Source organism: Echinops telfairi, unplaced genomic scaffold (genome assembly GCF_000313985.2).
Source record: "Echinops telfairi isolate 266 unplaced genomic scaffold, ASM31398v2 ScPeMD7_5;HRSCAF=22, whole genome shotgun sequence".
Taxonomy (NCBI): domain Eukaryota; kingdom Metazoa; phylum Chordata; class Mammalia; order Afrosoricida; family Tenrecidae; genus Echinops; species Echinops telfairi.
Window position 1 is genome coordinate 30,639,960 of NW_022103901.1, and position 24,831 is coordinate 30,664,790.

General features: G+C 58.6%; 3 protein-coding genes across 13 annotated transcripts in view; 2 read left to right on the plus strand and 1 right to left on the minus strand.

Moving 5' to 3' along the window:
- The first annotated feature begins 191 nt into the window (after positions 1-191).
- Positions 192-7,412, plus strand: SLC9A3R2 (SLC9A3 regulator 2). The gene is made up of 6 exons (XM_004705802.2): positions 192-1,498; positions 4,843-5,022; positions 5,495-5,648; positions 5,839-5,882; positions 6,173-6,235; positions 6,394-7,412. The coding sequence occupies exons 1-6, from the start codon at positions 1,418-1,420 to the stop codon at positions 6,550-6,552; spliced, it is 681 nt and encodes a 226-aa protein (XP_004705859.1). The 5' UTR covers positions 192-1,417; the 3' UTR covers positions 6,553-7,412.
- A 1,041-nt stretch (positions 7,413-8,453) lies between these two features.
- NTHL1 (nth like DNA glycosylase 1) lies at positions 8,454-13,545 on the minus strand. 3 transcript variants are annotated; one of them, XM_013005497.2, is made up of 6 exons: positions 13,434-13,545; positions 12,211-12,455; positions 11,514-11,684; positions 10,604-10,763; positions 8,755-8,860; positions 8,454-8,664 (listed from the first exon to the last, which is right to left on the minus strand). In XM_013005497.2, the coding sequence occupies exons 1-6, from the start codon at positions 13,543-13,545 to the stop codon at positions 8,541-8,543; spliced, it is 918 nt and encodes a 305-aa protein (XP_012860951.2). In that variant the 3' UTR covers positions 8,454-8,540. The 3 variants fall into 3 exon arrangements, with proteins under 3 accessions (XP_012860951.2, XP_045141851.1, XP_045141852.1); XM_045285916.1 differs by having other exon boundaries at positions 11,514-11,687; XM_045285917.1 differs by lacking the exon at positions 13,434-13,545 and having other exon boundaries at positions 11,514-11,687; positions 12,211-12,667.
- Positions 13,546-13,737: 192 nt separating this feature from the next.
- The window catches only part of TSC2 (TSC complex subunit 2), a 26,618-nt gene continuing 15,524 nt past the window's right edge, over positions 13,738-24,831 (plus strand). For all 9 annotated transcript variants that reach the window (XM_045286112.1, XM_045286115.1, XM_045286113.1 and 6 more), the window contains exons 1-9: positions 13,738-13,787; positions 14,146-14,314; positions 18,321-18,407; positions 19,223-19,333; positions 19,707-19,851; positions 22,438-22,555; positions 23,472-23,520; positions 24,165-24,290; positions 24,403-24,476. In XM_045286112.1, the coding sequence (XP_045142047.1) occupies positions 14,177-14,314; positions 18,321-18,407; positions 19,223-19,333; positions 19,707-19,851; positions 22,438-22,555; positions 23,472-23,520; positions 24,165-24,290; positions 24,403-24,476 (848 nt within the window). In that variant the 5' untranslated portion in view covers positions 13,738-13,787; positions 14,146-14,176. The remainder of the gene's footprint in view (positions 13,788-14,145; positions 14,315-18,320; positions 18,408-19,222; positions 19,334-19,706; positions 19,852-22,437; positions 22,556-23,471; positions 23,521-24,164; positions 24,291-24,402; positions 24,477-24,831) is intronic.

Genomic DNA, 24,831 nt, shown 5'->3' on the forward strand with positions numbered 1-24,831 from the left:
TGGGATCAGGAGGAGCACTCGAGTCCCTGGGGTGCACCCTTCTCCTAGATGAGGGTTGGAACCTCCCCCCCCACCCCACCCCCTGGCCAGGAAGAAACCCCACCCCCAAGACGTTTGTCCCCTTGATTTAGACAAATGGCCGGATTCACCTTCCTGTGGAAAAATCCGCCCCAGGCCTTATCTGCAGGGTGGAGTAACTCTGACCCTCGCCTTGTGAGGGTGAGGCCTCACCGTTTCAGGCTCTGGGGGCTGCAGGAAGCACAGGAGGGGCTTCCTGTGGGTGTATTTTAAGAACAAAGGGAGGCCTCTAGCAGGTGGAGGGGACCCCTCCCTCCTGCCGCAGGGGTACCCAGGGGACAGGGCTTCGCCTTCTGGCCTCGATGCGATGCAGAGCTCAAGAGTGGGGCGTCCCAGGTCTCTGCTCACTGCTGCAGTCCCACCCACCTGTGTGCCCCTCACCCTCCAAGGCTTGTGCATCCCTCATTGGCAAGGTGTCCATGGGGCACCATCAGGGGACCTGAAGGAGGGGCCTTCAGCCAGCGGAGCCTCTGAGCCTGTGTCCCCCCTGTCCCCAGCAGGCCGGGCTGGGGGAGGTAGGGAGGTGGGGCCTGGGAGGGCCTCATCAATGGTGACTCAGCCGGGCCTGGGGTGGCTGCAGCTGCATTGCAGCAGATGCTGACAGTGAGGTCAAGGGCCAGCCCCCAAACAGAGTGGGACAGTCCCTGGGGCTCCCTCTCCCTGCCCTTGAGCCTGGCAGAGCTGGCTGGTGACTGAACCCTCCCTCACCACTCCCACCTGGCCTACACAGTCCGGGGCCAATGAGTGCAGGATGTGGGACTTCTGAGGGACCACAGAGGACAGTCTCCCCTCCAGACAGGGTCCCCTTTCCAGACTCCTCGTCTCACTGTCCCCCAGTCCTGGGTCCTGGGTTCTGGGAGCAGGTAGGCTGGGCTTTCACAGTGGACCGGCTCCTGGCCAGCTGGGGTCCCCTCCTTGTCCCCCTGCCCTGCTGTCCCCTCTGTCTTCTGTCCCCTTGTCCCCAGCCCTGGGTCCTGGGAGCAGGTGGCCTGGGCTTCCACAGTGTGTTGTCTACTGCCCAGATGGGGTCCCCAGCCTGTGTCTTGGCCTCTCTGTCCTGCTGTCTCCCTGTCCCCAGCCCCGGGTCCTGGGAGTCAGGCAGGCTGGGCTTCTAGCTGCTTCCTTCCTTCCTTTCCTGGGACGGAAACCCCACTGGGTGGGAGCGCCAAGCTGGAGCTCTGTCATCACCCTGCTCCCCAAGGTGACTCAGCCCCCAGGCCCCCACCCATCCCCAGGGACCCTAGACATAGTGAGGGGTAGATAAAGGAGGGTGGCCCCCTCGGTTGGCCAGAGTGCGCTGACTATCCCAGGCAGCAGTCCGCTGCCACTCCGGTCTGCCATGGCCCGCTCTGGGGCTGCCACACTGCCAGCCCCAGCTCCAGGAGCCCCTCCTGGGAGCCTACCCCAGGGACTCATTCAGGTCAGAGAGGGCAGGTGGGCTGGGGAGGGAGGGAGGGAGGGAGGTTCCTGGGGACCCTGGTGCAAGTCGGCTGGACTCAGTAACAAAGGGGCCTTTCTCAGTCAGGCTGGTGCGTCAGCCTGGTGGGGGTGGTAGTGGTGGTGCTGGGGGGGGTGGCAACTGGGCACCCCCATGCTAGCCTCTTTGTCCGGTCACAGGCCTGGCTGAGGGGCCGGGCTGGCCCTGCTCTGAGGCTGATGGCTGCCGTGGGAGCCTAAAGGCTGGCTGGGAGCGGCAGGAAGTGAGCTGAGCCAGAAAGGAAAGAATGTTGCCAGTGCAGGGCTCCCGCCGCCCTGCGGCCCCTCCTGTCCCTCCGTCCAGCGTCCAAAACTGGCCGGGCATGCCCTACCCACTGCAGCCCTCCACTTGAGGATCCAGGACCAAGTACGCTGCCCCTGGACTCCTTCTCCAGGATGGAGGACATTAGGCAGGATTTAGCAAGAACTGCCTGGCTTCTGTGGGGGAGAGGCACCTGTTGGGCCCAGAGGCAGGGGGATGGCCAGGATGAAAGCCCAGTCGGACCAGGAGACTCTGGATTCCATTGGGCACTTGCTAACAGGCAGGTCACCTGGGTGCCCACCCAAATCCCGTTTCTTGTTGGGGGACCCAAGCCCCAGAAGCCAGGGTCGAGGTCATGGGAAAAGGTTGGTGGGGGGGGGGGGCACACGTGTGACATGCTCTCCTGACATCCATGTCATGTGGTTGTGTGATGGGCTCCTGTGTCCACGTGTCAGGCATTGCCCCACCATGCTTCCCAGCCCCTTCCTTCTGCCCTCTGTCCTTCCTCCCTCCCCAGCCACCGTTGTGTCCCATCTCTGCACACCTCAGGGTGTTCTTGGCAGAGCACCTGCCCCAGTGTCTCCGGGGCCGGACACCTTGGGGTTTTGCAGCCCTTCAAATAGCCCATGTGTCCCAGCCAGCCTCTGCCCCCTGGATTTCAGTATCCTGAAGTGAGGAGCCATGGTGGCATAATGGGTTATGCATTGGGGTGCCAACCGCAAGGTCAGCAGTTCGAAACTACCAGCTGCTCTGTGGACAAAGACAAGGTTTCCACACTCGTAAAGAGTTAGTGTCAGAAACTCACAGGGGCAGGTCTACCTGGTCCTACAGGGCCACTGTGAGTCGGCACTGACTTTATGGGTTTGGGGTTTGTGTGGGGGCTCTGTGAGGAGCACAGGATTTATAGGAAACTTGCACTAGGCTTGGGGGTCCAGGCAGGGGTCCTGCAGGTGGGTCCCAGGTCGGGCAGGGAACACACTTTTCAGATGGCTAGGAAGGAAGTTGGAGCCTCTGTCCTGCACGGGGAATCACCCAGTAGCCCTGGTGTCCCAGTGGTTAAGCACTGGGCTGCGGACCAAAAGGTGGGCTTTGGGAAGCCACTGGTTGCTCTGCGAGAGGACGAAGGGGCAGCCAGTCCCACAGAGATGACTGGCAGTCTGGGAAGTTTCCAGCCCACCCTGTCCTGCCCTAAAGGGTCGCTGGACCCTCAGTTGGAATCGCCTCAATCAACCTCAGTGGGCTTTGCTTCCGAGGTATCCTTGTGACACAGCGGTTAAGCGCTCAGCTGCTAATTGAAGGGTCGGTGGCGAGTTTGGCTTTGGGTTTGGGTGACAGAGAGGAGGAGGGAGGGGAGAGTCCTGGAGGGCCTGTGGTCACAGCAGGGGGCCAGGAACCAAGGAAGTACCAAAGGCACACTGCCTGAACTCAGACTCACGGCCCTCGAGCGGGTGCTGACTCACAGCGGCCCCATAGGACCGGGTAGAATCGCCCTGTGGGTTTCGGACACTGTCACTCTATACAGGACTGAAAAGGCGTGTCTTCCCCCAAAGATCGGGTGGTGGGTTTGAACTGCTGGCCTGAGGGTAGCAGCCCAACGCACAACACTTTGCCCCCAGGGCTCCTAAGTCACACTGCAGTCCCCTCAAAACAAAGGGGCTCCACAGGGAGAAGGAGGCAGGAAGTTAACCCAGGCACAAAGGCCACCCCAGAGCAACTGTGGGGAAGGGACAAAGGGGGTGTGTTGAGGGGAGGAAATGAGGATCCTGGGGCGCAGTGGTTCAAGCGCTTGGCTGCTACCCCAAGGGGTGGGCCGTTTGAACCCACCAGCTGCTCTTCGGGGTACAGGCATGGCTATCTGTCTGGGAGAGCCTGGGGGCGGGTACCGCTCTGTCCTCGAGGGTCACCGTGAGTCCCAGCTGAGTCACAGAGGGTTCAGCTTCAGAGGAAGGCAGGCGTATGACCCAGTTCAGCGCTTGGCTGTGAACTGAGTGGTCCTTGGTTCGAACCTATTAGCCACTCGGAGGCAAAAAGATGAGTTGGCTTCAGAAACCCAATAAAACTCAAACCCACGGAACCAATCCCAACCTCTTGTGACTCCACCGGGCAGCTGCTCTGTGGGAGAAAGGCCTTGGGCAGCCTCAGCACCCTCTGGGACAGTTTCCCGCTGTCCTGCTGCGGGGTGGCTGTGGGGTGGCATGGACTTATATCTGCAGGTTTGGTAGGTGAGGTGCCATCCCTGGTGGGAGGCTTGGTGGGGAGTCTTGGCAGTCATGGGGTTTGGAAGGTGAGCAGATGGGGGTGCCCTGCATCCTCCCCAACATCATACAAGCAGTTCCTTTGTCTGATAGTGGAGGGGAGGTGGGTCTCAGAGAACACGCCCTGGCCGCACGCTGTCACCTCCCCATACCTCGAGGCCCCGGGTGCTCCCAGGAAACCTGAGCTGCTTGCCTCCCGCCAGCCGGGCTGCCAGCCATGTTTAATTGAGCACAGCGGCCACTGAGGGCCTGGTGACTGGGGTCTGTCCCGGTCTACAGCCCCCTGGGCCGAGTTCTCCTGCAGGATGTCGGAGGTAAATGGAGGCAGGCCTGGGGGGAGAGGGGTGTCCTCTGAGGTCCTGAGCCCTCTTGCTGCTCCGGTTCTTACCCTCTTATCCTCCCTTAGTCCCTGGCCTAGGTGGGGGCGGGGTGGGGGCGGCTCCAATTGCCCTGGAATGTGCAAGCAAATACAGTCAGCCCTGTGGAGGGAGGCCCTGGGGAGAGACAACAAAACAAGGGCCCAGGAAGCAGCATGCGGCTGGCTGGGGGGCACCCGGGGACACCACACTGGCCTCAGCCCTGTCCTTGTGTGCCTGTGAGGGGGGCGGCTCTGCTGTGGGCTCTTCCTGGATTTGGGGGCTGAGGTTGCCCTCAAGGCCTGCAGCCTGGTGGGTCCTAGCAAGGTGGCATCCTGGCACTGAGAACTGGGTCCCGGTTTGGCTTCGGGCAACGGCGGCTTGGTGGTGACCCTGGGCCCATGGTGCCCCACAGGACATGAATGGGCCCCCGAGAGAGCTTCGTCCCCGGCTCTGCCACCTGCGGAAGGGCCCCCAGGGCTATGGGTTCAACCTGCACAGTGACAAGTCCCGGCCAGGCCAGTACATCCGCTCTGTGGACCCAGGCTCGCCCGCCGCCCACTCCGGCCTTCAAGCCCAGGACCGGCTTATTGAGGTACTCCAGGGTTCTCGGACTCAGGGACTGTGGTGCTGAGTGTCTACTCCACTTACGTCGCTACCTGCATGTGCCCAGGGGTGTCCGTGTGTGTTGTTGGTGCCAAGCCCCCCCACCCAGTGTGTAGTTATCACGAGGCCCCACCCCCCATCTATCAGTGTCCAGGTTCCCCACCCAGGTGTTGGTGGTCTCAAGGCCCACCTTATGTCAATGTCAAGGTCCCCTGTGTAAGTGGGTGTCAGTATCCAGTCCTCCCACCTCCGTAAGTATCCGTGTCAAGTTCCCCACGTCCCCGTGGTGTCAAGCTTTCCTCTGTTGTAAGTCTTGAGTCCGCCCCCCCCCCCCCAGTTTAACCCCCACGTTGGGTTAGGGGGAGGGACCCCAGGGAAGGAGGCTGGAGTCAGCCAGAAGCTGTGTTGGTGACCAGCTGGTCGGGCCGCTCTGGGTAGAGCTGATGCTGGGCTGGTGACAGGTGAACGGGCAGAACGTGGAGGGGCTGCGTCATGCTGAGGTCGTGGCTACCATCAAGGCCCGCGAGGATGAGGCCCGGCTGCTGGTTGTGGACCCCGAAACCGATGAGCACTTCAAGCGGCTGCGGGTCACGCCCACTGAGGAGCACGTGCAAGGTAGACCCGGAGGCGGGGCCTGAGGGCAGAGGCGGGGCTAGAGGAGACTGGGTGCGGAGGGAGAGCGTGGGTTGGGCAGGCCTGGGCTGGGGGGCAGGAGCTGGGGTGCCATGGGGGTGTGGGGCTGGAGTGGGAGGCCAGAGCGTGGTAGGGAGACCTCGGAGAAGGGCACTGACATTCTGTCCTGCAGGTCCACTGCCATCCCCTATCTCCAATGGGACCAGCCCTGCCCAGGTGAGAGATGAGCCCAGCAGTTCCCAGGGCGCCTTTGGGGTCTGCACACTTACAGGGCCTCTAGGAGAACCCTGTGGGAGGAGGGCATGGTGGGATGGGCCCAGAGAAATGTGGAATGTGCAATCGCAGCCGCCCTCCCCCACTCCCTGAGCTCTGTCTGTGTGGTTAGGACGGCAGCCAGGGAGAACCGCTAGGCTGGGAGGCAAGTGTGGCGCGCGCGTGTGTGTGTGTGTGTGTGTGTGTGTACACCAGCGGGTCCCTGAGGCCACCGCATGCTCCTGCTTTTCCAGTTCAACGGCAGCTCAGCATGCTCTTCTCGAAGCGACCTGCCAGGTGCAGGCAGGGACGTGGAGGTGAGTGGTCCTGCCCCCACTATGGTCCTCATGCCTTGGACAGGGGTCTGGGCCGGGGTGGGGGCACGGCCTCCAGGAAGCCTCCAGCAGGCAGAGAGCGAATCAGAGGAGGCAGCAGTGCTCTGAGCACTGGGCTCACCTGGCCTCCCTTGCCCCAGGACGGCAGCGGCTGGAAGCGGGACCCCTTCCAGGAGAGTGGCCTGCACCTGAGCCCCACGGCGGCAGAGGCCAAGGAGAAGGCGCGTGCCACTCGGGTGAACAAGCGCGCCCCGCCCATGGACTGGAGCCGCAAGCGGGAGATCTTCAGCAACTTCTGATCCTGTTGCCGCCGCTGCTGCCACCACCGCCGCCAGGCCGGGTGAGGGACCTGGAGGGCAGGAGGCAGCCCCCAGCCCTGCACTGTGCTCCCTGAGCCTTGGAGGACTGGAGGGGGCACCCTCACCCCGGAAGCCATGGCCGCTCTGCGCTGCCTTCACCAAAAAACCAGCCAGCGAGTCCCCTCCTCCGCCACCCACCCGCCCACCGGCCTGAAGGGTGCTGGGACCAACCATGTTGTAGCAGGATGGGGAGAGGGAGAAAGGCAGAGAAGAGAGAGACAGACGGAGAGAGAAAAGACAGAGAGGGAGAGAAAAGACAGAGAGGGAGAGGCCAGGTGGGACCTGGGGCTGTGTAGCCAGGGTCTTGCTGGTGGGCACCGGCTGCAGGCGCTGATGAGAAGGAATTTAGTTTTGCTTTTCCTCCAAGTGTTCCAGCTCGCACGTGTTTCCACTTAGCTGCAGAGCCCCCTCCCCGCCCCGCCGGGACTCTCTCTCCATAACTGCAATAAAACAAGCAGTTCTCTGCAAACCATTTCACCAGCCCCCAGGCTGCAGGAAAGGCGCAGGCACTTCCGGGGGTGGAGGGTGATGGGCGTCGGACTGTGGGGCTCTGGGGAGGCAGCTGGGGCTGGAGGAGCTGGCCCCCAGCCCTGTTCTTGCACCAGGGGCCTTCGAGGGGCCAGAGGATAGAGGCCCTGAGCCCTCTGATGGGCAGGCTCTGGACAGGCCCCTCGCTCTGTGCCTCTGCCTTCTCCTGTCCCGCAGACCCAGTGACCAGCCCTTGACCGACTTCGCTGTCTGCCTTGTAAGCCATAGCAAATGTGCACACCTCGGGAATAAACAGGCCTTGTTTGACCCTGCCCCCTTGTTTTCTGTGACCTCGTTGGGGGCTGCAGTCAGGGTAAGCGGCTCTCCTCGCCTGTGTCCATTTGCTGGGCAGCCCAGTGTGGAAGGAATGTGGCCACCCCTAGGCCTTGCACCTCACAGCTCCATCTGGCACCTCTGGTGTCCGCACCTCCCCTGGGGCAGCTCTGGCTCGATGGCACCAGCTGGTGTCCCTGTGCTGCAGGCCTGGTGGCTGTGTAAATATGGGACGGGGCTCTGACAGGGGCAGGCTGGGGTACACAAGTTCAGGAGGGGCGGGTCTGAGTCTCAGCCAGCCTGGGAGGCTCCAGGAAAGCTTCCGGCCTTTCGCAACTTCCTCCCTGGTTCCCCGGGTCCTTGGCCGGGGTTGTCACGTGCCACCCTGGCCTCCCATTCCAGACCACAGCACAGAGTACACAACCTGGAGCATAGGGCTCACGCACACACAGATAAATGCTGACATAGCTCACAAAGATACAACATAGTCATACAAGTATATGTAGCTCCGTGCATGGGCATACACACACTGATGTACACAGTCACACAGGCACATGCAGCTCACATGCACAGATACATGCAGATACGTACACACCTCACGTACACTGACACAGGGAGATGCAGATCGATGTAGACACGCACAGCTCACACACATAGAAAGGACATCCGCAGAGCCACACAGGCACATGCAGCTCTCGTGGGCACACAGAGATATATGCAGACAGCTTTCGTAGCTCACACGTGTACATAGACAGACACACACAGGTGTACAGATACATGTACACACACAGAGCTCACGTGTGCACAGATATATGCAGACACGTACACAGCTCCCACATGCACAGAGGTAGATCCATGCACACAGCTCACACCTGTGCATGGCTCACACATAAAGCTCACATGCTTACAAATACAGGCAGACATGCACACCACACATACACACAGATGGAGATACACAGAGGCAAACAACAGACACAAGTGCCCCTGGAGTCAGGCAGACACAGATGTGTACTCCCCACAGGGGTAGAAACCAGCTAGGCCCCAGCAAACCCCCAGAACTTTATTATAAACAAACTGCTGGTCACCAGCAAAGGCACCGGACACATATGTGACTGGAGCTGCCATCCTCAGAAGCCCTGGGCCGAGGGACACAGTGTCTGGTTGAGGCAGGCCTGGCAGCGTGGGTGGAGGGGCAGGCAGGTCTGCTGGCCAAAGCCCACCAGCAGAGCGTTGATCTCACCCCATAGCTCCCTGCAGGGTGAGAGTTAGGGGTAGGCACCAGGGGGCAGGCCCCGCCCTCTGCTCCAGTGCCGCCCACAGGCACAGCCCCACCAGACGCACCTGGGCAGCCAGTCCTCTAGGGCGGCTCGAGTCTGCTCTGGAGCCTTGGTTGGCCGCTTGGTCCATCGGAGGCGGTTGGCAATTCGGTGCACATGTGTGTCCACTGCTGTGGGGCCGGGCCAGGAAGGTGAACAGGGGCCAGCCCTACCCTGTCCCCAACCCCTCTCCTCGGTGGGGGAGTGGCCTGGAACCCCAGCTGTCCACCAGCCTTCTGTGCTTCAGTGCCCTGAGCTGCCAAGTCCCTTTAGGCAGCGGTTCTCAACCTGTGGGTCGCGACCCCCTTGGGGGTCGAAAGACCCTTTCCCAGGGGTCGACCCTTTCCCAGGGGTCGCCCAGTTCATAACAATAGCAAAGTTACAGTGATGAAGTGGCAACAAAAATCATGTTATGGTTTGGGGCCACCACCACATGAGGAACTGTATGAAAGGGTCTCAGGGTTGGGAGGTTGAGAACCACTGCTCTAGGCCATGGCTGGAACACTCCACAGAGGGCTGATTCTGAGTTTGGGGGACTCCTTGCTTCTGTGTACCCTCTTCTCCTCCTGGCCACTGACACCAGCAGGGGGTGCACTGAGGGTCCTGATGAGAGCCCTCAGATTTGGGGAGAGGGGCCACCCAGGGAGCTGAGCAACTTGGCGCCTGCCTGGCCTCCTGCGGAGTTGCCAAGAGGGGCCGGAGCTGGATCGCTGCACCACGTGGAGTCCCTGTCACCCTGAAGTGGTTGGGGCGTTGGGGAGTGAGATATAACATAGGGAGTCTTGGCTCTGGCTGACCTGTGCCAAATGATGGAAGGGCATCCTGCCCTGGGCTGCTGGCAGGCGGGGGAGGCTCAGTGGGGTTCTGGGGGGCAGAGCTCAGGCTAGCCCTTGGCTGGCTGCCTTGGCACTGAAGCCCTTAAGAGGCATCCGTACAATGGTGACAGATGTGGACACTGATGTCCAGCGTGGCCACTAGGGGTGAGGTATTTCTAACTACTGTGGCCACGCCATCTCCTGGGTCTGAAATGGCTGGCCCTGCCACTGCTCTCTGGTCCCCCTCCCAAGGCCCCTTCAGGGAGGCATTGGCGTGGGAACCAGGCCCAGGGGACAGCAGCTCAGCTCAGTGGGATGTACAGGAGCCACTGAGTGGACAGTATATGGCCAGGCCAGCTGTGGGTGCTGTCTACCTGCCCACGCCAGTTCGGCTGGGGTGCTAGCTCACCAGGGTGCTCCTCCACAGCTGCAGTCCCCACTCCTGCCTCTGCCAACTCAAAACTCACACCAAACCCACTGCCACTGAGTCAATGCTGACTTAGAGCACTTCACAGGACAGGGTAGAACTGCCCCTGTGGGTTTCCGAGGTGGTAACCCCTCCCAGGAGTAGATAGTCCAGACTTTCTCCCGAGGAGCGGGTGGCTGCCCACTGGGGATCTTGTGGTCAGCAGCCCCAGTCAAACCGGCTACCCACCAGGGCGCCAAGCCTCCACCAAAGGGAAAAGAAAGCAAGTCCCTCGGGCTAGCTCCCTCCCCCCAAGGCACCCCCTACCCCCCACCCCCACCTCCAGGCATGGGGCTGAAGGGGCGTGCCAGTTCTCTGTCAACTACAGGAGAGCAGCGGGTCCCCAGGGGCCCTTGACACTGTGACCTTGGATGTTACTGCCAATGATGACTTCTTTGGGAAACCCTCCCCGCCCCGCCCCCAGGGCAGTGCTCACATGCACCCGTCACCTCCCCTGCAGCACAGCCCTGAGGCTGTCCCTGGGAGGTGCTTCACTGATGTGGGCCTGGCTGTGAGAACAATGTTGGGGTGGCGCAGGCTTAACTTGATACCGGGAACCCCTTTCTCCTCCTGCAGAGGTACATGCAACTCACCGATCCCCGACACGGTGCCCCAGGCCACAGCCATAGCTAAGTGTGCCATTTTGGGCCCGACACCTGGCAGGGCCACCAGCTCAGCCACAGAAGCGGGAATGTCCCCGTCGTACCGCTGCTGCAGGATGGCACTGGTCTGTTTGATGTACTTCACTTTGCTCTGAAAGGCTGGGATGTCAGTCAGGTGCCCGGGGCTACTTATCACCCACCCAGGGTCACGGGGGTGGGGTGGGGGTGGGGGTCACACCACCCAGTCACTTCTCCAGGCAGAAGGGAACACATCAAGGGCATGAGGGAGATGAAAAGGGTCCAGGGTAGGCCAGGAACTTGGCTCCTCTGACCACCTGGCCAATGAGGTGGGTGCAGGGTCTGGTTTAGGGCACCTTGCCCACTATTCTGTTCCTGTGGAGCCAGAACCTGGGACTGTTGTAGGAGGGGAGGCGGGTCCTGGGACTCCCCCACCAGCTTCCAGGCCCAAGGGAGGTTCCCATCCTGCGCAGATCCAAAGTCTATTTAAAACTCAGCCAAGGAGCTGCGGCCCACGCTGATGCCAAAGGGAAGCGCCCCACCCACGGAGCCGCCATAACCCGCCCATCCGCCACCCTGAGTCCTGCTGGGGTGGGGAGGCAGCTGTGCTGGGGCTCCCATAGGGCATGAGGCTTCTCAGAGAGGCGGGTGATGCACTCCAGGGAGCCTTGGAGTAAACAAAGAGAAAGTGGGGTGGGCGGCCAGAGCGGAAGGGAAGGGCTGGGCAGGGAGGACAAGGAAGGAAGGGGCTGCAAACAGGAAAGACCCACAGCTCCCAGATGGTCGGCCCATGAGCTGTGGGGGCAGCTTAGGCAGGCCAGCTTATCTGACCCATGCTCCTCAGGCAGCTTACAACCCCTGCCATGCCTCCTGCCAAGCTCACCCTCCAGAAGCCCACAGGGTAGATGAGCGCTCCCAGTGTGTGGTCGTCCAGCTGCAAGACGCTGTCCACTGTCAGGCCCTGGGCCCGCAGCCTCTGCATGGCACTCGCCGTCACTTGGTCCTTGGTCTGGCTGGACAGCATCAGGGAAAGCAGCACCTGGTACCTCCGTACCTGCTGGCAGTGGCGGAAGCTCGGGAAGGGTGTGGTGGCAGGGCCCTTGTCCAGCCCTTCTCTCACCCCACCAGGGCTGCTGCCTGGCGGCACTGCTTCGAGACTCAAGCCAGGATAGGCGGGGGCACTCCCAGGCTGCTGGCTTAGCTATTGTTACCTTTGCTGCCCTCTGTGAGTCTGCTCACCCGGCACAGACAAGTAAACTGAGACTCAGAGAGAAATGTTCCTACGCACAAGTCAGCCAGAAGACACGGAGCTGAGATTAGAGCAACCCAGATAGGCAAACGTTTGCCTGCACTATGACCAGCCTAGAGGCTAGTAGGGTCACTCAGAGCTGCAGACACCTGGACATGCTGGGGGGCTGCAGGTGAACCCCCAGCGCCCTGGGCACCAGGCGTACCTGTTGGGGGTGGTGCCGGTAAGGCTGCCAGCTCTTAGGCTGTGCCCTGCTGGAGGCCTGAAAGGAAGGAGGTATCTGGTTTGGGGGCAGAGGGGAGTCACTGGGGCAGGCGACACTCCTGCCTACCTTTGGGGATACTGTGGAGTCGTAGCAGTGCTCGGCACCCAGGTGGTCCACAGGTGCATCCTTCCTGCTTCTCATGGTTCGGATGTTTGCCAGTTGCTGCTGCCAATCCTGGGGCTCCCAATGTGGTACCTGGAGAGGCGAGGCCCCCTTGCCTTCCTCACGGGCGCCATCCACAACCTCGTAGGCCACATGCAGTCTCTTTGCCTTTCTCGGGCGCTTCAACGGGCAGTGGCATGGCTTGCTTCCTGCAGGAAGTGCCACTAGGTCTCCTTAGCCAAGGCGAAAGGTGAGGGTGGGCCTCATGGTGCTGCCCCACCTGCTATCCCAGCCTCACTCGTTCAGGTCACTCTCCTCACACACCAGCAATATTTGTCTTCCGTGGCACTAGGGCAGCCCAGGGCACATGCCACAAAGGATAAAGTAACCCCACGTGCCCTGAGCTGCCCTCACCTTCCCCATGCCCCCTTGTCCACCAGACAAAGTCTACATGGAGATCTGAGGGGAGCCCCCAGCTGTTACACCATACCAGACACGTGCATCAGCGTACACCGTCCAAACTTCATCCGATTCCAAGGCCCTGCCAAAGTGCCGGCCCATCCCCCTTGCCCCCCACCTCCCGGTGGGCCTCCTTGTTTGGACTGTCACTGGGAACTGCCCCTCTGGCCAATCCTGCCCAAATCGAAGGGATTCCGAGTCCCCCTTAGAGCCATATGTGGGATACCAGTAGCGGCACCAACTGCCATCAAATCGGGGCCACCCCACATCGTAGTGAAGCCCCCCCTTCCCACTTCCTTCAAAAGCAGACAGCCAGATCTTTCTTCCAACGTGCCTCTGGGTGGGCCAGATGGTCCGACCTGTCAGCTAGCAGCCTGCCTCAAGGTCTTGCTAGAACCAGGCTGTGGCTCCACCCCGTGTCCTGTTCTCTGGGCAGCAGAGAGGAGGAGCGTCTGGGAGCAAGTGAGGCAGCTCCGGGCGGAGTAGGTCTGGGAGGGTTGGAAGTCAGGGAACTTTTTTGCTCAGAGGCGGGGGAGCCCAGAAAACGTCGCTTTGCGCAGGCCTGTCCTTATGTCCTGAGAACATGCCACTAGGGGGCTCAGGAGCTCGTACGCGGCTGCGGGGGCACCGTGCGACCCACGTGGTTCGGAGCCCCGGGCAGCAGCTCCGGACCCTGCACGCCCCTTCCTCGCTTCTCCTCCCTTGGCCTGGCCCAGGGGCTGCGCTACCTGAAGCCGCTCCTTCTCTCCGGCGCACCGCGGCCTTCTCCCCGTCCCCTCCCGGCCCGGTGCCTGGCCCGCGGCTCCGGCTTTGGCTCCGGCTCCGGCTCCGGGTCAACATCCTCAAGCCCACCGAAGCATACCAGCCACCAGCGGACCACATGTCCCGGCAGGCATCGCGGCCCGCCACGTGACCAGACGCGCGTAGCCCGGAACTACAACTCCCAGCAAGCGCAGTGCGGCTGCGCCGGGCGCCGCGTTGCTGCCGGAAGTGTAGGTTGCGCTTCCGGCGGTGTCTCCGGGCTGGGGGTGTGGGCCTTGCTGGAGGCGGGGCGGGCCGGCGCGCCCCGGGCTTGGCGCTGGGTGAGTGGCTCCCGGGGCCCCGACTGGCCAGGGTGGCCTGGGCCGCGTTGGGGGCGGCCCGACGGGGTGTCCGCACCCGCTCTGATCCTCAGGTTAAAGTCATGGCGGCGGGAGCGAGGGCGTCCCCGTCCACCTCGGGGTTAGAGAGGTGACCAGTGTGAGGATGCCGTGGCCGCCCCCGACCACACTGCCTTCCTTGACCGCTTACACAGAGCGTGGGGCGACGGCACCGAGCTGCGGCAGTTCTGGCGGTGGGCGGGAGGAGGGACAGGAGGGCAGGCCGAGCTGACTTGGGACCTGCCGACCTGGGGGTGGCCGCCCTGCCCCTCACCTCTCTCCCCCTGTCGCCCCCGCACAGAGGAGCCTCCCCCGGTGCCGCGCTGCCCACCATGGCCAAGCCCACCAGCAAAGACTCGGGCTTGAAGGAGAAGTTCAAGACGCTGCTGGGGTTGGGGCCCTCACGGCCACATGCCAGGTCCACAGAGGGCAAGCACACGGAGTTCGTGATCACAGCCGAAATCCTGAGAGTGAGTGTGCCACCCCGGTCGTGGAGGTTACCCTGAGGGCAGGTGACCCACAGCTGGGTTCATCTGCCTCGCTGTCAGTCACCAGGCCCCGTGGGAGGTGGGTATGACTGGCCCCCAGCACTGTGGACACTGCACCGCCCTTTGGAGACTCAAGCAAGTCTGGATCTTGATGACTTGGTCCAGGAAGCTAGATAAACCTTAAGGTGTAGGTGGATGGAACACCCCAAACAGGGCCCTTATGCCTCCCCTTGCACAGCCTTGCACAGGTGACTAAGCAGGGCCCATTCTCTCTTGTTCTTCTGTGAATGTGGCACCGCCCTCTCCTGCCGGTTGGCTTGCTTCTAAGCAGGTGAATACCATCAGCTGGTGAACAGAGCCACCTCTCAGTGGTTCTGGCCCAGGCACACCTGGAGAACATGATCACAAGTGGCAGAGTAGAACAGTGCTCCCACTTGAATGATCGCTAAGGGCTTGGGGAGGGAGCCCTGGTGGTGCTGTTGGGTAAGCTTCAGGCTGCTAGCTGCAAGGTCAGCAGTTCAAACCCAGCACTCACTACTCAGGAAAACGCTGAGGTGGAGATTTACAGCTTCGGAAGCTCTGAATAGGGTCACTGTGAATCAGAATAAACTGAACACCAGTGGGTTTGGGTTTTAGGGTGAAGGGCTGTGGGGTGGGAGTATGGTATGGGGAGTGACTGCTTGGGGGGGGGGGCTGATGAAAACATTCTGGAATTGAAAAGGGGTGATGGGTGCAAGGGAGCCTGGTAGCACAGAAGGTTAAGTGTTGGGCTACTACCAGAAAGGTCCGTGGTTCAAACCCACAAGCTGCTCTGCAGGGACAAGTTGAGGCAGTCTGTTGCCATAGAGATTTACTGCCTTAAGAGCCCGGGGGGTGGGGTGTGTGTGGCAGTTTTACTCTGTTTTATAGTGTGCTTGTTTATACCCACTACAAAGTAAGGTGACCCAACGGATTGCTCAAATTATACAACAGCATCATTGATATCACATGCAAATAAAATTTTTCTGAGAATCATCAAACAGTGATTGAGGCCCGAACTGCCAGATGTTCAGGCCGGATTCAGAAGACAAGGAACAAGGGATATCACTGCTGATGTCATAAGGACCTTTTTTTTTTTTTAAATAATTTTATTAGGGGTGCATACAAAACTCATCACAATCCATACATACATCAATTGTGTAAAGCGCATTTGTACATCCATTGCCCTCATCATTCTCAAAACATTTCCTCTCCACTTAAGCCCCCGGCATTAGGTCCTCATTTTTCCCCTCCCTCCCCGTCATATGTATCTTAGCTGAAAGAGAGTACCAGAAAGATGTTTACTTGTGTTTCCATTGACTATGTCAAGGCATTCAACTGCGGGGATCATAGCAAACTGTGGATAACCAGATTCTGTACCCCTTGGATCTAAATATCGGTCTGAATGGCTAAAAAGAGAGTAAAAGTAAAACTAAAACCTACAAGTTCATTTCAAACTTATTTAAAAGAGGGATATAGAGGGAACCCACCACGAGGTTGGGTATATAGCACCCTCCCTCCCCCCTGCCCAGGGAGACGAATAACAGAAATGTGGGTAAAGAGAGACATGGAACAGTGTAAGGTATGAAATAATAATAATATATAATTGATCAAGGATTCACAAGAGTGGGAAGGTGCGGGAGGGAGGGGGTATAAAGAGGAGCTGATACCAAGGGCTCAAGTAGAAAGAAAATGTTTTGGAAATATTGGTGGCACCATATGCACAAGTGTGCTTAAAACAATTGAATGATTGTTACGAGATTTGTAGGAGCCCCCAATAAAATGATCACTGAAAAAAGAAAAACGAATGAGCAAACTGTGGGTAGCCTTGAGAAGAATGAGAATCCCAGAACACTGCATGGTGCTCATGCAGAACCTGCACAGAGTTCAAGAGACAGTGGTGCAGACAGAACAAGGAAATTGTGTAAAATGAGGAAAGGCGCGTCAGAGTTGTACCCTCTCCCCATACATACCACATGTATCCAATCTGCATGCTGAGCAAATGACCAGAGAACTGGATTACAGGAAGACGAAGGCTGCATCAGGACTGGAGGAAGGCTGATTAACAACCTGCGATATGCAGATGACCCAACCTCGCTTGCTGAAAGGGAGGAGGACTTGAAGCCCTGCCAATGCAGATCAGGGATTGCAGCCTTCAGTGGGGTTTACAGCTCACTGCACAGAAGACCAGATCCTCACAGCTAGACCAATACGTAACATCCTGATGGAAAAGGTTGGGGTTGTCAGGGATTTCGTCTTGCTTGCATCTACAGTCAATGCTCATGGAAGCAGCAGTCAAGAGATCAAATGGCATGTTGCACTGGGTGGAGCAGCTGCACAAGGCCTCTTTTAAAGTGTTGAAAAGCAAGGGTGTTACTTTGAGGAGGAAGGTGCACCTGACCCAAGCCATGGTCTTTTCAATCGCCATGTGTGTGTGGAAGTTGGGCATTGACTCAAGAAGACTGAAGAATTCTTGATGCATTTGAGTTCTGGTGCTGACAAAAACTATTGGAACTACCACGGACTGCCATAAGAACCAACAAGTCTGTCTTGGGAAAAGTGCAGCCAGAGTGCCGCCGAGAGGCAAAAGTGTCAAGACTTCATCTCACCTACTTTGGACCTCATGTTTGGAGAGACCAGTCCCCGGAGGAGGACATCAGGCTTGGTAACTTAGAGGGGCAGTGAAAACGAGGAAGACTTCTGACAAGGTGGATTGACACACTGGCTCCATCGATTAGCCAAAACATGGAAACGATGTTGATGATGGCACGGGCCAGAGCAGGGTTTGGTTCTGCTGTACACAGGGTCACAACGGGTTGGCACTGACTCGGTGGACCCTAATGACACGGTGTCACTGGGAGCAGATGGACTCCAAGGACAGTGGGTTTGGTATTTCGGTTTGCTGGATGCAGAACCTTGTAACCTCACCACCAACCAAAAACTCTGCCATCCAGTCGGGTCTGACCCTTTGCAATCCCATCGCACAGTGTAGAACTGCCCCCTGCAAGTTTCTGGGACTGTGATTCTTTTTTGTCTTTTAACAGTTTTATTGGCATGTAATTCACATGCCATACAATTTAATCGTTCAAGCCCATCAGTAAGAGTTGCACATTCATCACCACAATTTTAGAACATTTAATAAACATACCCATCTTTATTAGCTCCCCATTTCCCTCCAGCCTTCCCTGCCATGCTCCCCAAGGAGCCATTAATCCAATTACCGGCTCGGTAGATCTCCCTATTCTGCACTTTATATACATAAAAAAAATTATATATATATTTTAAATCAACTAGCAACAATAACAAAGTAAAAGAGCTAAAAGCTCCAGTTGAAAAGAAAGCAGAAAATGCTAAAAACGATGACAAATTTAAAATGGATCAAAAGGGAGACCCAATGATGAGCTGCTCAATCTCAACTGCACCTGCAAGAGAACGCTTTCTCCTGCAGTCCGTGTGCTCACCAGGTTATTCGTGCCCCTGGCCTGTGGTCAGAGGCGATGCCCCAGAGGCTTACTCCACGTGTATTTCCCATTCACTTTTTTTTTTTTCAACTGACACAACTTTAACAGGGGTCCAAAGGTAAGGTAACGCATTGTAACCTAACCACGTCTGCCATAATTGACTTTGCAAAGCTGTCTGTCCATGACACGGTTCCCTGTTATTAGTGACTGTTTTTTCCTGAACTGCTCTTGGGATTCTTGGCTTGTCTTTTCTTTTGGAAAGTTTAGTTACATGTCCCGGTGTGCCCTGACGTCATATGGCATGCTATGTTCGTCTTGGGGTCTTTGTTGTGTGTGTGTCGGGTGGGTGGGTGGGTGGGGTGGTCCTTGGGTGACTCCCAATCTCAGGGAGACCTGCTGCATCTCCATCCTGTCAGCAGCCGGTTCAGTTCTTGGGTGGTCGTGTCCGCCGTCGGGGAGACCTGCCACCCACATACAGGCCTTGAGTTTCTTCTGGCCTTCGCCTGCAGGAGCTGAGCGTGGAGTACGGGCTGAGCAATCGCATCCGAGTCATAGGGCAGATCTGCGAAGTGGCGAGAACCAAGAGGTTTGAGGAGGTAGGTGCGGCGGAAGGCAGCGGAGGGAACCTCGGCCTTCCCTGTGCTCCAGGCCAGGGAGCAGATGGGTCCCCATCGGCACTGATGCCAGCCCCTCCTCCCAGGGCACTCTGCTTCTGTGCTGGGGTCCACACTTCATTGCCGTGGTCACACACAGCTCACAGACGATACTCACAGTTCAGGGGGTGTATCAGGGAAGCGAGTGGGTTACCACACTCGGAATCAGCAAACAGGATAGTCATTGGTCTCCTCGGCCAGTAGCCAAGTTTCTCTTCTGCCCTCAGCCTCTCAGCCACGTGGGCCCGTGGCCTCTAGCTCAGTGTGGGTCCGAAAGCCAGCCTGACGCTTTACCTCCTACCCTCATAGTCTTGGGCACAATGACAAGGGACCCCATAGTCTCAGAACTGCTCCTCAGAGTCCCCATGCCACAATCGGATGCCTCTGTTCACAATGACCTCGCCACTTCAGAAAGATCTTGAGTATCCCCCGGGCAGCCATCTGTGTGGGCCTCCTCAGTGGCAAGGCAGGCAGTGCCTGGTGTCGGCTGGCCTGTGACTGGCCTACGGAGACAAGTGTCAAGCAGGGTCTTGGGGTCAGGCTGAGGCTATACCCACTGGTGCCTCTTTTTCTGAGACACTACCGGGCATCTGACCTGCTGGAGCAGCTTGGAACCTCGGGAGGGTTTCCAGGCCCTCTGGGCGCTGCTGCCCTTGTCTGGCCTGGCGTGGCCTGGCCTGGCCTGGCTGGGGGAGCAGTGGTGTGTCAGAGGTCCGCCACCTTGTCTTTGCTGACTGTCCACCCCCTTGCGCCCGCAGCACGCCGTGGAAGCACTATGGAGGGCCGTCGCTGACCTGCTGCAGCCCGACAGGCCGCCAGAGGCCCGCCATGCTGTGCTGGCCCTGCTCACCGCCATTGTGCAGGGCCAGGTGAGGTGGGGGCGGGCTGCCCACGGGCCGCTCCTGCCCTGCTTCCAGTGGGCTCTGAGTTGGCAAGGGCTGAAGGGCTTGGCCAAGGGATGGGGCTGAGGTGTGGAGTGGGAGCTCAAGCGAAGGGCAGGGTTAAGGTTTGGGGGTTGGGTGAGGTGCTTTGGAAATGAGTCACCTTTCTGGGCAGTTGTGGGAATCTCTGAGTCTCCAGACCTTTGCCTAGAAGAGGGGTTGGAAGTGGCCCTGCCTGTGTGTGGGACGCTGAGAGATGGCTCACATCAGACCATCAGGACAGTGATGGGCATGGTGCCCCTTGGAGCCCAGGGCTGCACTGTCCAGGCCTTGCTCGGCTGAGCCAAGGTTCTGTCTTCAGGGGGACCGCCTGGGCGTGCTGCGAGCCCTCTTCTTCAGGGTCATCAAGGACTACCCCTCCAATGAAGACCTGCACGAGCGGCTGGAAGTGTTCAAGGCCCTCACAGACAACGGGAGACACATCACCTACTTGGAAGAAGAATTGGGTGGGTTTTGCGCTGGGCAGGGGTGTGTTTTGGGTGAGGCCACCTGGCTGGTGGGCACTGCGGTTCCCTGCCTGACCTGCAGAGAGGGTCACACCACGTGTCTGCTGGCCAGGCGTCTAGGGAACTGGATCTCTGCTCGTTCAAAATGGAGCTGCCTGGCCCTTGTTCCCTGCCTGCAGACTACATTCCTGGGGCACCGAACGGCTACCCCTGTGGAGGGGGCCAAGGGCCCAGTCATACGAGGGGGTACCAAAAAAAATCAAAACGGATTTAAAGAAAAGTGTTTTTTTTTTCAACAAAAAAACCTATCACCCTTCAAAGTACTCCCCATTACACTTACAAAGTACTCCCCATTACACGTGATACATCTATCAAATCAGCGATTCCATCCTCGGAAACATTTTTCAAACACCTGTTTGGATGGTTGACAGCACCATCCTTGCTTTTACCTGCACCTCTTCTACTTCGTCAAACCGCTGTCCTTTCATGTCCATCCACATTCACGGAAACAAAAAGATGTCACACAGAGTGAGGTCAGGCGAGTAAAGGCCGTGGGGCAAGAGAGGCATGCTGTTTTTTGCCCAAAACTGGCGCACTGAGATGGCTGCATGAGCAGGTTCATTGTCATGGTGGCAAAACCAGTCCCCCGTCTGCTACGAGTCAGGCCTTTTTGGTCACACATTGTTAGGCGTCTTTTCAGAACCTCTCAATAGAAAGCTTGATGAACAGTCTGACCTGGTGGAATGAACTCCAAATGCACAATCTCCCTCACGTCCGAAAAACAAAGGAGCATCGTCTTGATCTGTGATTTCACTTGATGACCTTTTGGGGGCCGGTGACAATGGATTGATGTCTGCTTTCGGGGTTGTGAGAGTAGCACTACGCCCGGCACCTTGTGAAAAAGTCCGGCTCACTTCGGCGCTGGTTTTTCAAAGCGTGGCATGGCTGCAGTGGAAGCTTTTTTGCTCGTCAGCCAGAACCCGAGGCACGTTTTTTGCAGCGGCCATTCTCTTTCCCAAATCTTTTGTTAAGATTTGCCAAACTGAGCTCCAAGATCATCCAGATAACTTTCCCATCTCTTCAATGGTCCGTCTTTGTCGGTTTTCAAGCACAAAGGCGTGAATTTTGTTGACTTCTGTCAGTTCGAGAAGTTGATGGACGTCCAGAACGAGGTCTGCCTTCAATCGACCTTTCACCTTTTCTGAAGTGAGAAAATCACTTTCTGCGGCATTTTTCCCGAGCAGGAAACAGAATTTTGTAGCTATTCTCTTAAATCGGCCACCACAAAAAACGAGTTTTGAGTGAAACTGCTTTTATGAAAAAAATTCACTGTGAGCAGAGATCACCTTCCCAGTCAAGCCACTGGGTACACTAACTCAGAGTGAGTTGCTCAGTGCTCACACAGCAGGGAACAAATGCATGCTATGAAAGCTTGGCCCAGCAGAGCTTTTTTCTGTTGTTGTTGTTGGGGGGGGGGAGGGTACCACCTCATAGGGGCCCCGTCCTCCTCTCCCATCTCCTTCCCCTCCTGTGGGGTAGTGGTGGTGGTGGCAGTGGGTGGAGCTGGGTGGTGGTGGAGCTTAACGTACCCTTCTGGAGAAGGAGAAAGTCAGTCTGACCCAGCCACCTCTCCCAGACGTGGGCTTCCTGCTTGCTCGGCTCCAGGCAGGCCTGGCTGGGTGGGGGAAGGCGGGGGAGCCTACTCAGGTGTCCTGTGGAAGGCTGGTTGGCTGGCAGCCAAGCATTTCTTCCTAGAAATCCTCGGAGTGAATCAGCCTTCTAGACACCGAGGCCCTCGCACGCTCACGGTCAGCCCCGGGCGGCCCCCTGGCCCATCAGCCATGGGCATGCAGTGGGTTCGGTGCGGGGCCATTGGCAGGCTCTGACAGCTCCCCTTTGTGTTTGTTTTCTCTGGTTAACTTCTTACTGTGATTTAGGTGAAGGCTGACAGAGCACATCACCAGTGAGACATGCTGTAATTCACACACGTCCATTTCAATCCCTCAGTGGACCCGCACTCGGTCCACTTCCTCCCTGTGTGTGCTGGTTCCTTTCCTCCTCTCCTGACCAGCTTAATGTCCTCCTTGGGAAGTGTTGCCCTTTTAGTCCTACGTGGTCGGTTATTTTAAGGGGCCCGCGCCATCCTGGAGCCGCAGTGTGACTCAGCGCTGTTGTCTTGGGAGGAGGTGTCTCACCAATCTCGTGTCCAACCAGTCGGTCTGCTCTCTCACGATGCCGAGCCCTGTTTCACAGTGTCCCCCCACTCGATTCAGGGCCTTGCACTGGGGTCCCTTCCAGAGCAGTTGGTGGTGGCGGCTGGACACCGTCCAGTTCCCTGGCCTCAGCTTGTGGAGACTGGCGCTGTGTGGTCCATTTGTCCCTGGGATGAATCGTTTCCCACGCACCTTTCGATTTCATCACATCTCTTCCCTCCAGACGGAGAAAGACTGATCCCTGCCCTTCAGATGCCCCCAAAGGGGGCATAGAACCTTGTTTTTTGGTTAAAGGACATGCGTTCTTGAGCTTGGAGGTGAGTGGGGCCGGTCTGGTGCTAACCTCACCCCTCCCTGTCCCTCTCTGCCCCAGCTGACTTTGTCCTGCAGTGGATGGATGTCGGCTTATCCTCAGAGTTCCTGCTGGTGCTTGTGAACCTGGTCAAGTTCAACAGCTGTTACCTGGACGAGTACATCGCATCCATGGTTCAGTAAGACAAAGACCCCGATACTGCTGCTCCCTGGGGGTCAGCCCACAGTCCCGCCAGTGCAGGAGCGGGTGGTAGACAACATACACATGGAGACGCTGCTGCCACCGAGTGGATGACGCTGTGGGACAGAGCAGAACTGCTCTGGGCATCCGGTTTCCTGCGCTGTCACGTTTTTGCGGAAGCAGACTGCCCCATCTTTTTTCCCAGAGTGGCTGGGGGATTCAAACTGCCAGATTTTCTGTTCAGCTGGTGCTTAACTGTTTGCGCCACCAAGGCCAAACCCACTGCTGCTGAGCCGGTCCTGACTCACAGCGACCACTGCCTTCGGGTCTTTCCCAGACGGGCAGTCTCCATGGTGTCCCTCCTCTGAGGAACAGCTGGTGGGTTTGAACCGCTGATTTTGTGGTTTGCAGTCAAGCGTGTCACCACAGCACTGCCAGCGTCCTTGGACGTAGCGATAACTTCCCCCCAAAGCAAACCCCGTGCCATCGAGGTGATGCCAGCTTATGGTGGCCCTGTGCAGGATCTTAAGGTGTTTGAACCTGAAAGTTGTTAGGGAGCAACACTGCCTGGGCAGTGCCCCAGGGCTCTTGGGAAGTGGAGTCAGCCACCCTTTGTGAAGCGGGGTGTCTGGAGGCATAAAACTGGCTGTGGGGCGACCTGCTCGGTTGCTGCTGCGGCTGTGCTGTGTGGGCCTCCGGTCTGCGAGAGGCTGTGGCATCTCAGAAGAGCAGGCCTTGGTCTGGCTCACGCGAAGCAGACCACTCGGTGGCTGGCGGGCCGGTGGTCTTCTGGTGCTTGTGGGGTGGGGGGCAGCCCCGCACGTGCTGACCCATAGTGCCCCAGGAGGGAAGCGGCCGCTGGCCCGCCAGGCAGCAGGTCCTAGCTGACCGCGACGTCCACCCCCCCTCCCCAGGATGATTTGCCTGCTGTGCATCCGGACCACGTCACCCGTGGATATAGAGGTCAGTCCCCTCCGTCGCTTCAGGGGGTGCCGAGTCTCACTGGCCACCAGAGCCCTGAGAGCTTCACTTGGTGGGCTAGAAGCAGGAGCCATGTCTGATTTAAGGGGCAGTGATATTTCAGGGCCACTGAGCCCTTGTGTTGGGTGGGGGAACCACAGTGGCGCCTTCTGAGGACTGCAGACCTGGCAGTTGACGTTGGAGAGTGTGAAGTCAGTCCCCTGTGTTCTGGCTCCCGGGTGTGCGAAGCTCACGCTGACACCAGCCAGTAGGCTAGGCCGTGCAGCAGCATGGTGAGAACGACAGGGTTCTTGTGAGCATGACCAACATGAGACCAGACACAGGTGCGCACAGGCTGCGGGGAGGTGGCATTGAGAGATGTCCCGGGCCGGGGCTGCCATCCGCCTCCAGTCCGTCAAAACTGCAGTCTCCGAGGAGCAGTGGGAAGACCGAGCCCGCATCGCACTGGCCAGTGCTGGGTTGTGTTTTTACCACACTTCCACAAAGAGGAAGATCGCGGGGCCCGGGACACCCTCATCTCGTCCCTGTTTCATCCCTGGGTTCCCAAGGGAGGTTTCTGTGGCAGTATGGTCTGCGCCCCATGGGCTGTGAGTGGTGTTGACTCCCCCTGGGCGCCTCCCACCCAGGTCTCCCTGCAAGTGCTGGACGCCGTGGTCTGCTACAACTGCCTGCCTGCCGAGAGCTTGCCCCTGTTCATTGTCACCCTCTGCCGCACTGTCAACGTCAAGGAACTGTGTGAGCCCTGCTGGAAGGTGGGGCTCTGCAAGGCTGGGGCTGGGGGTGAGGTGGCCAAGCCCCAGTCAGGGCGAGGCTGTGGAGGGCTGGAGAGGGGGGACCTCAGTGACAGCCTCTTGTGTGTCACAGCTCATGCGGAACCTGCTGGGGACACACCTGGGCCACAGCGCCATCTACCACATGTGCCGCATCATGGAGGACCGGTGAGTGGGCGGGCCTGGACCTTCCCGAGAAAGCAGGCCTGCGCCGGCCCCTTCTCCCTCCTCCTAGACCCTTCCAAGGCCTTCCACCCCCCTCCTTCCCCAGCATATCCTTGAGGGTCGTGGGTGGTGCCGAGCTTAATGCTCAGTCTGAGGCCCCTGGAAGATAGGCCTGGTGACTCATTCTGAACACCAGCTCTGGAGAAGCCTGTGCTGTGCGGCCCATGCCTGCTGTGGCCCACGGCACTGGCTGTGGCCAGTTGGTGACTGGTGAGCGGACAGTGCCCCTCACCCAGGAGGACTGCAAAAGCAGATGCCTGCAGCCCCTGGAAGAAGGGCTGTTGGACAGATGTTCTCC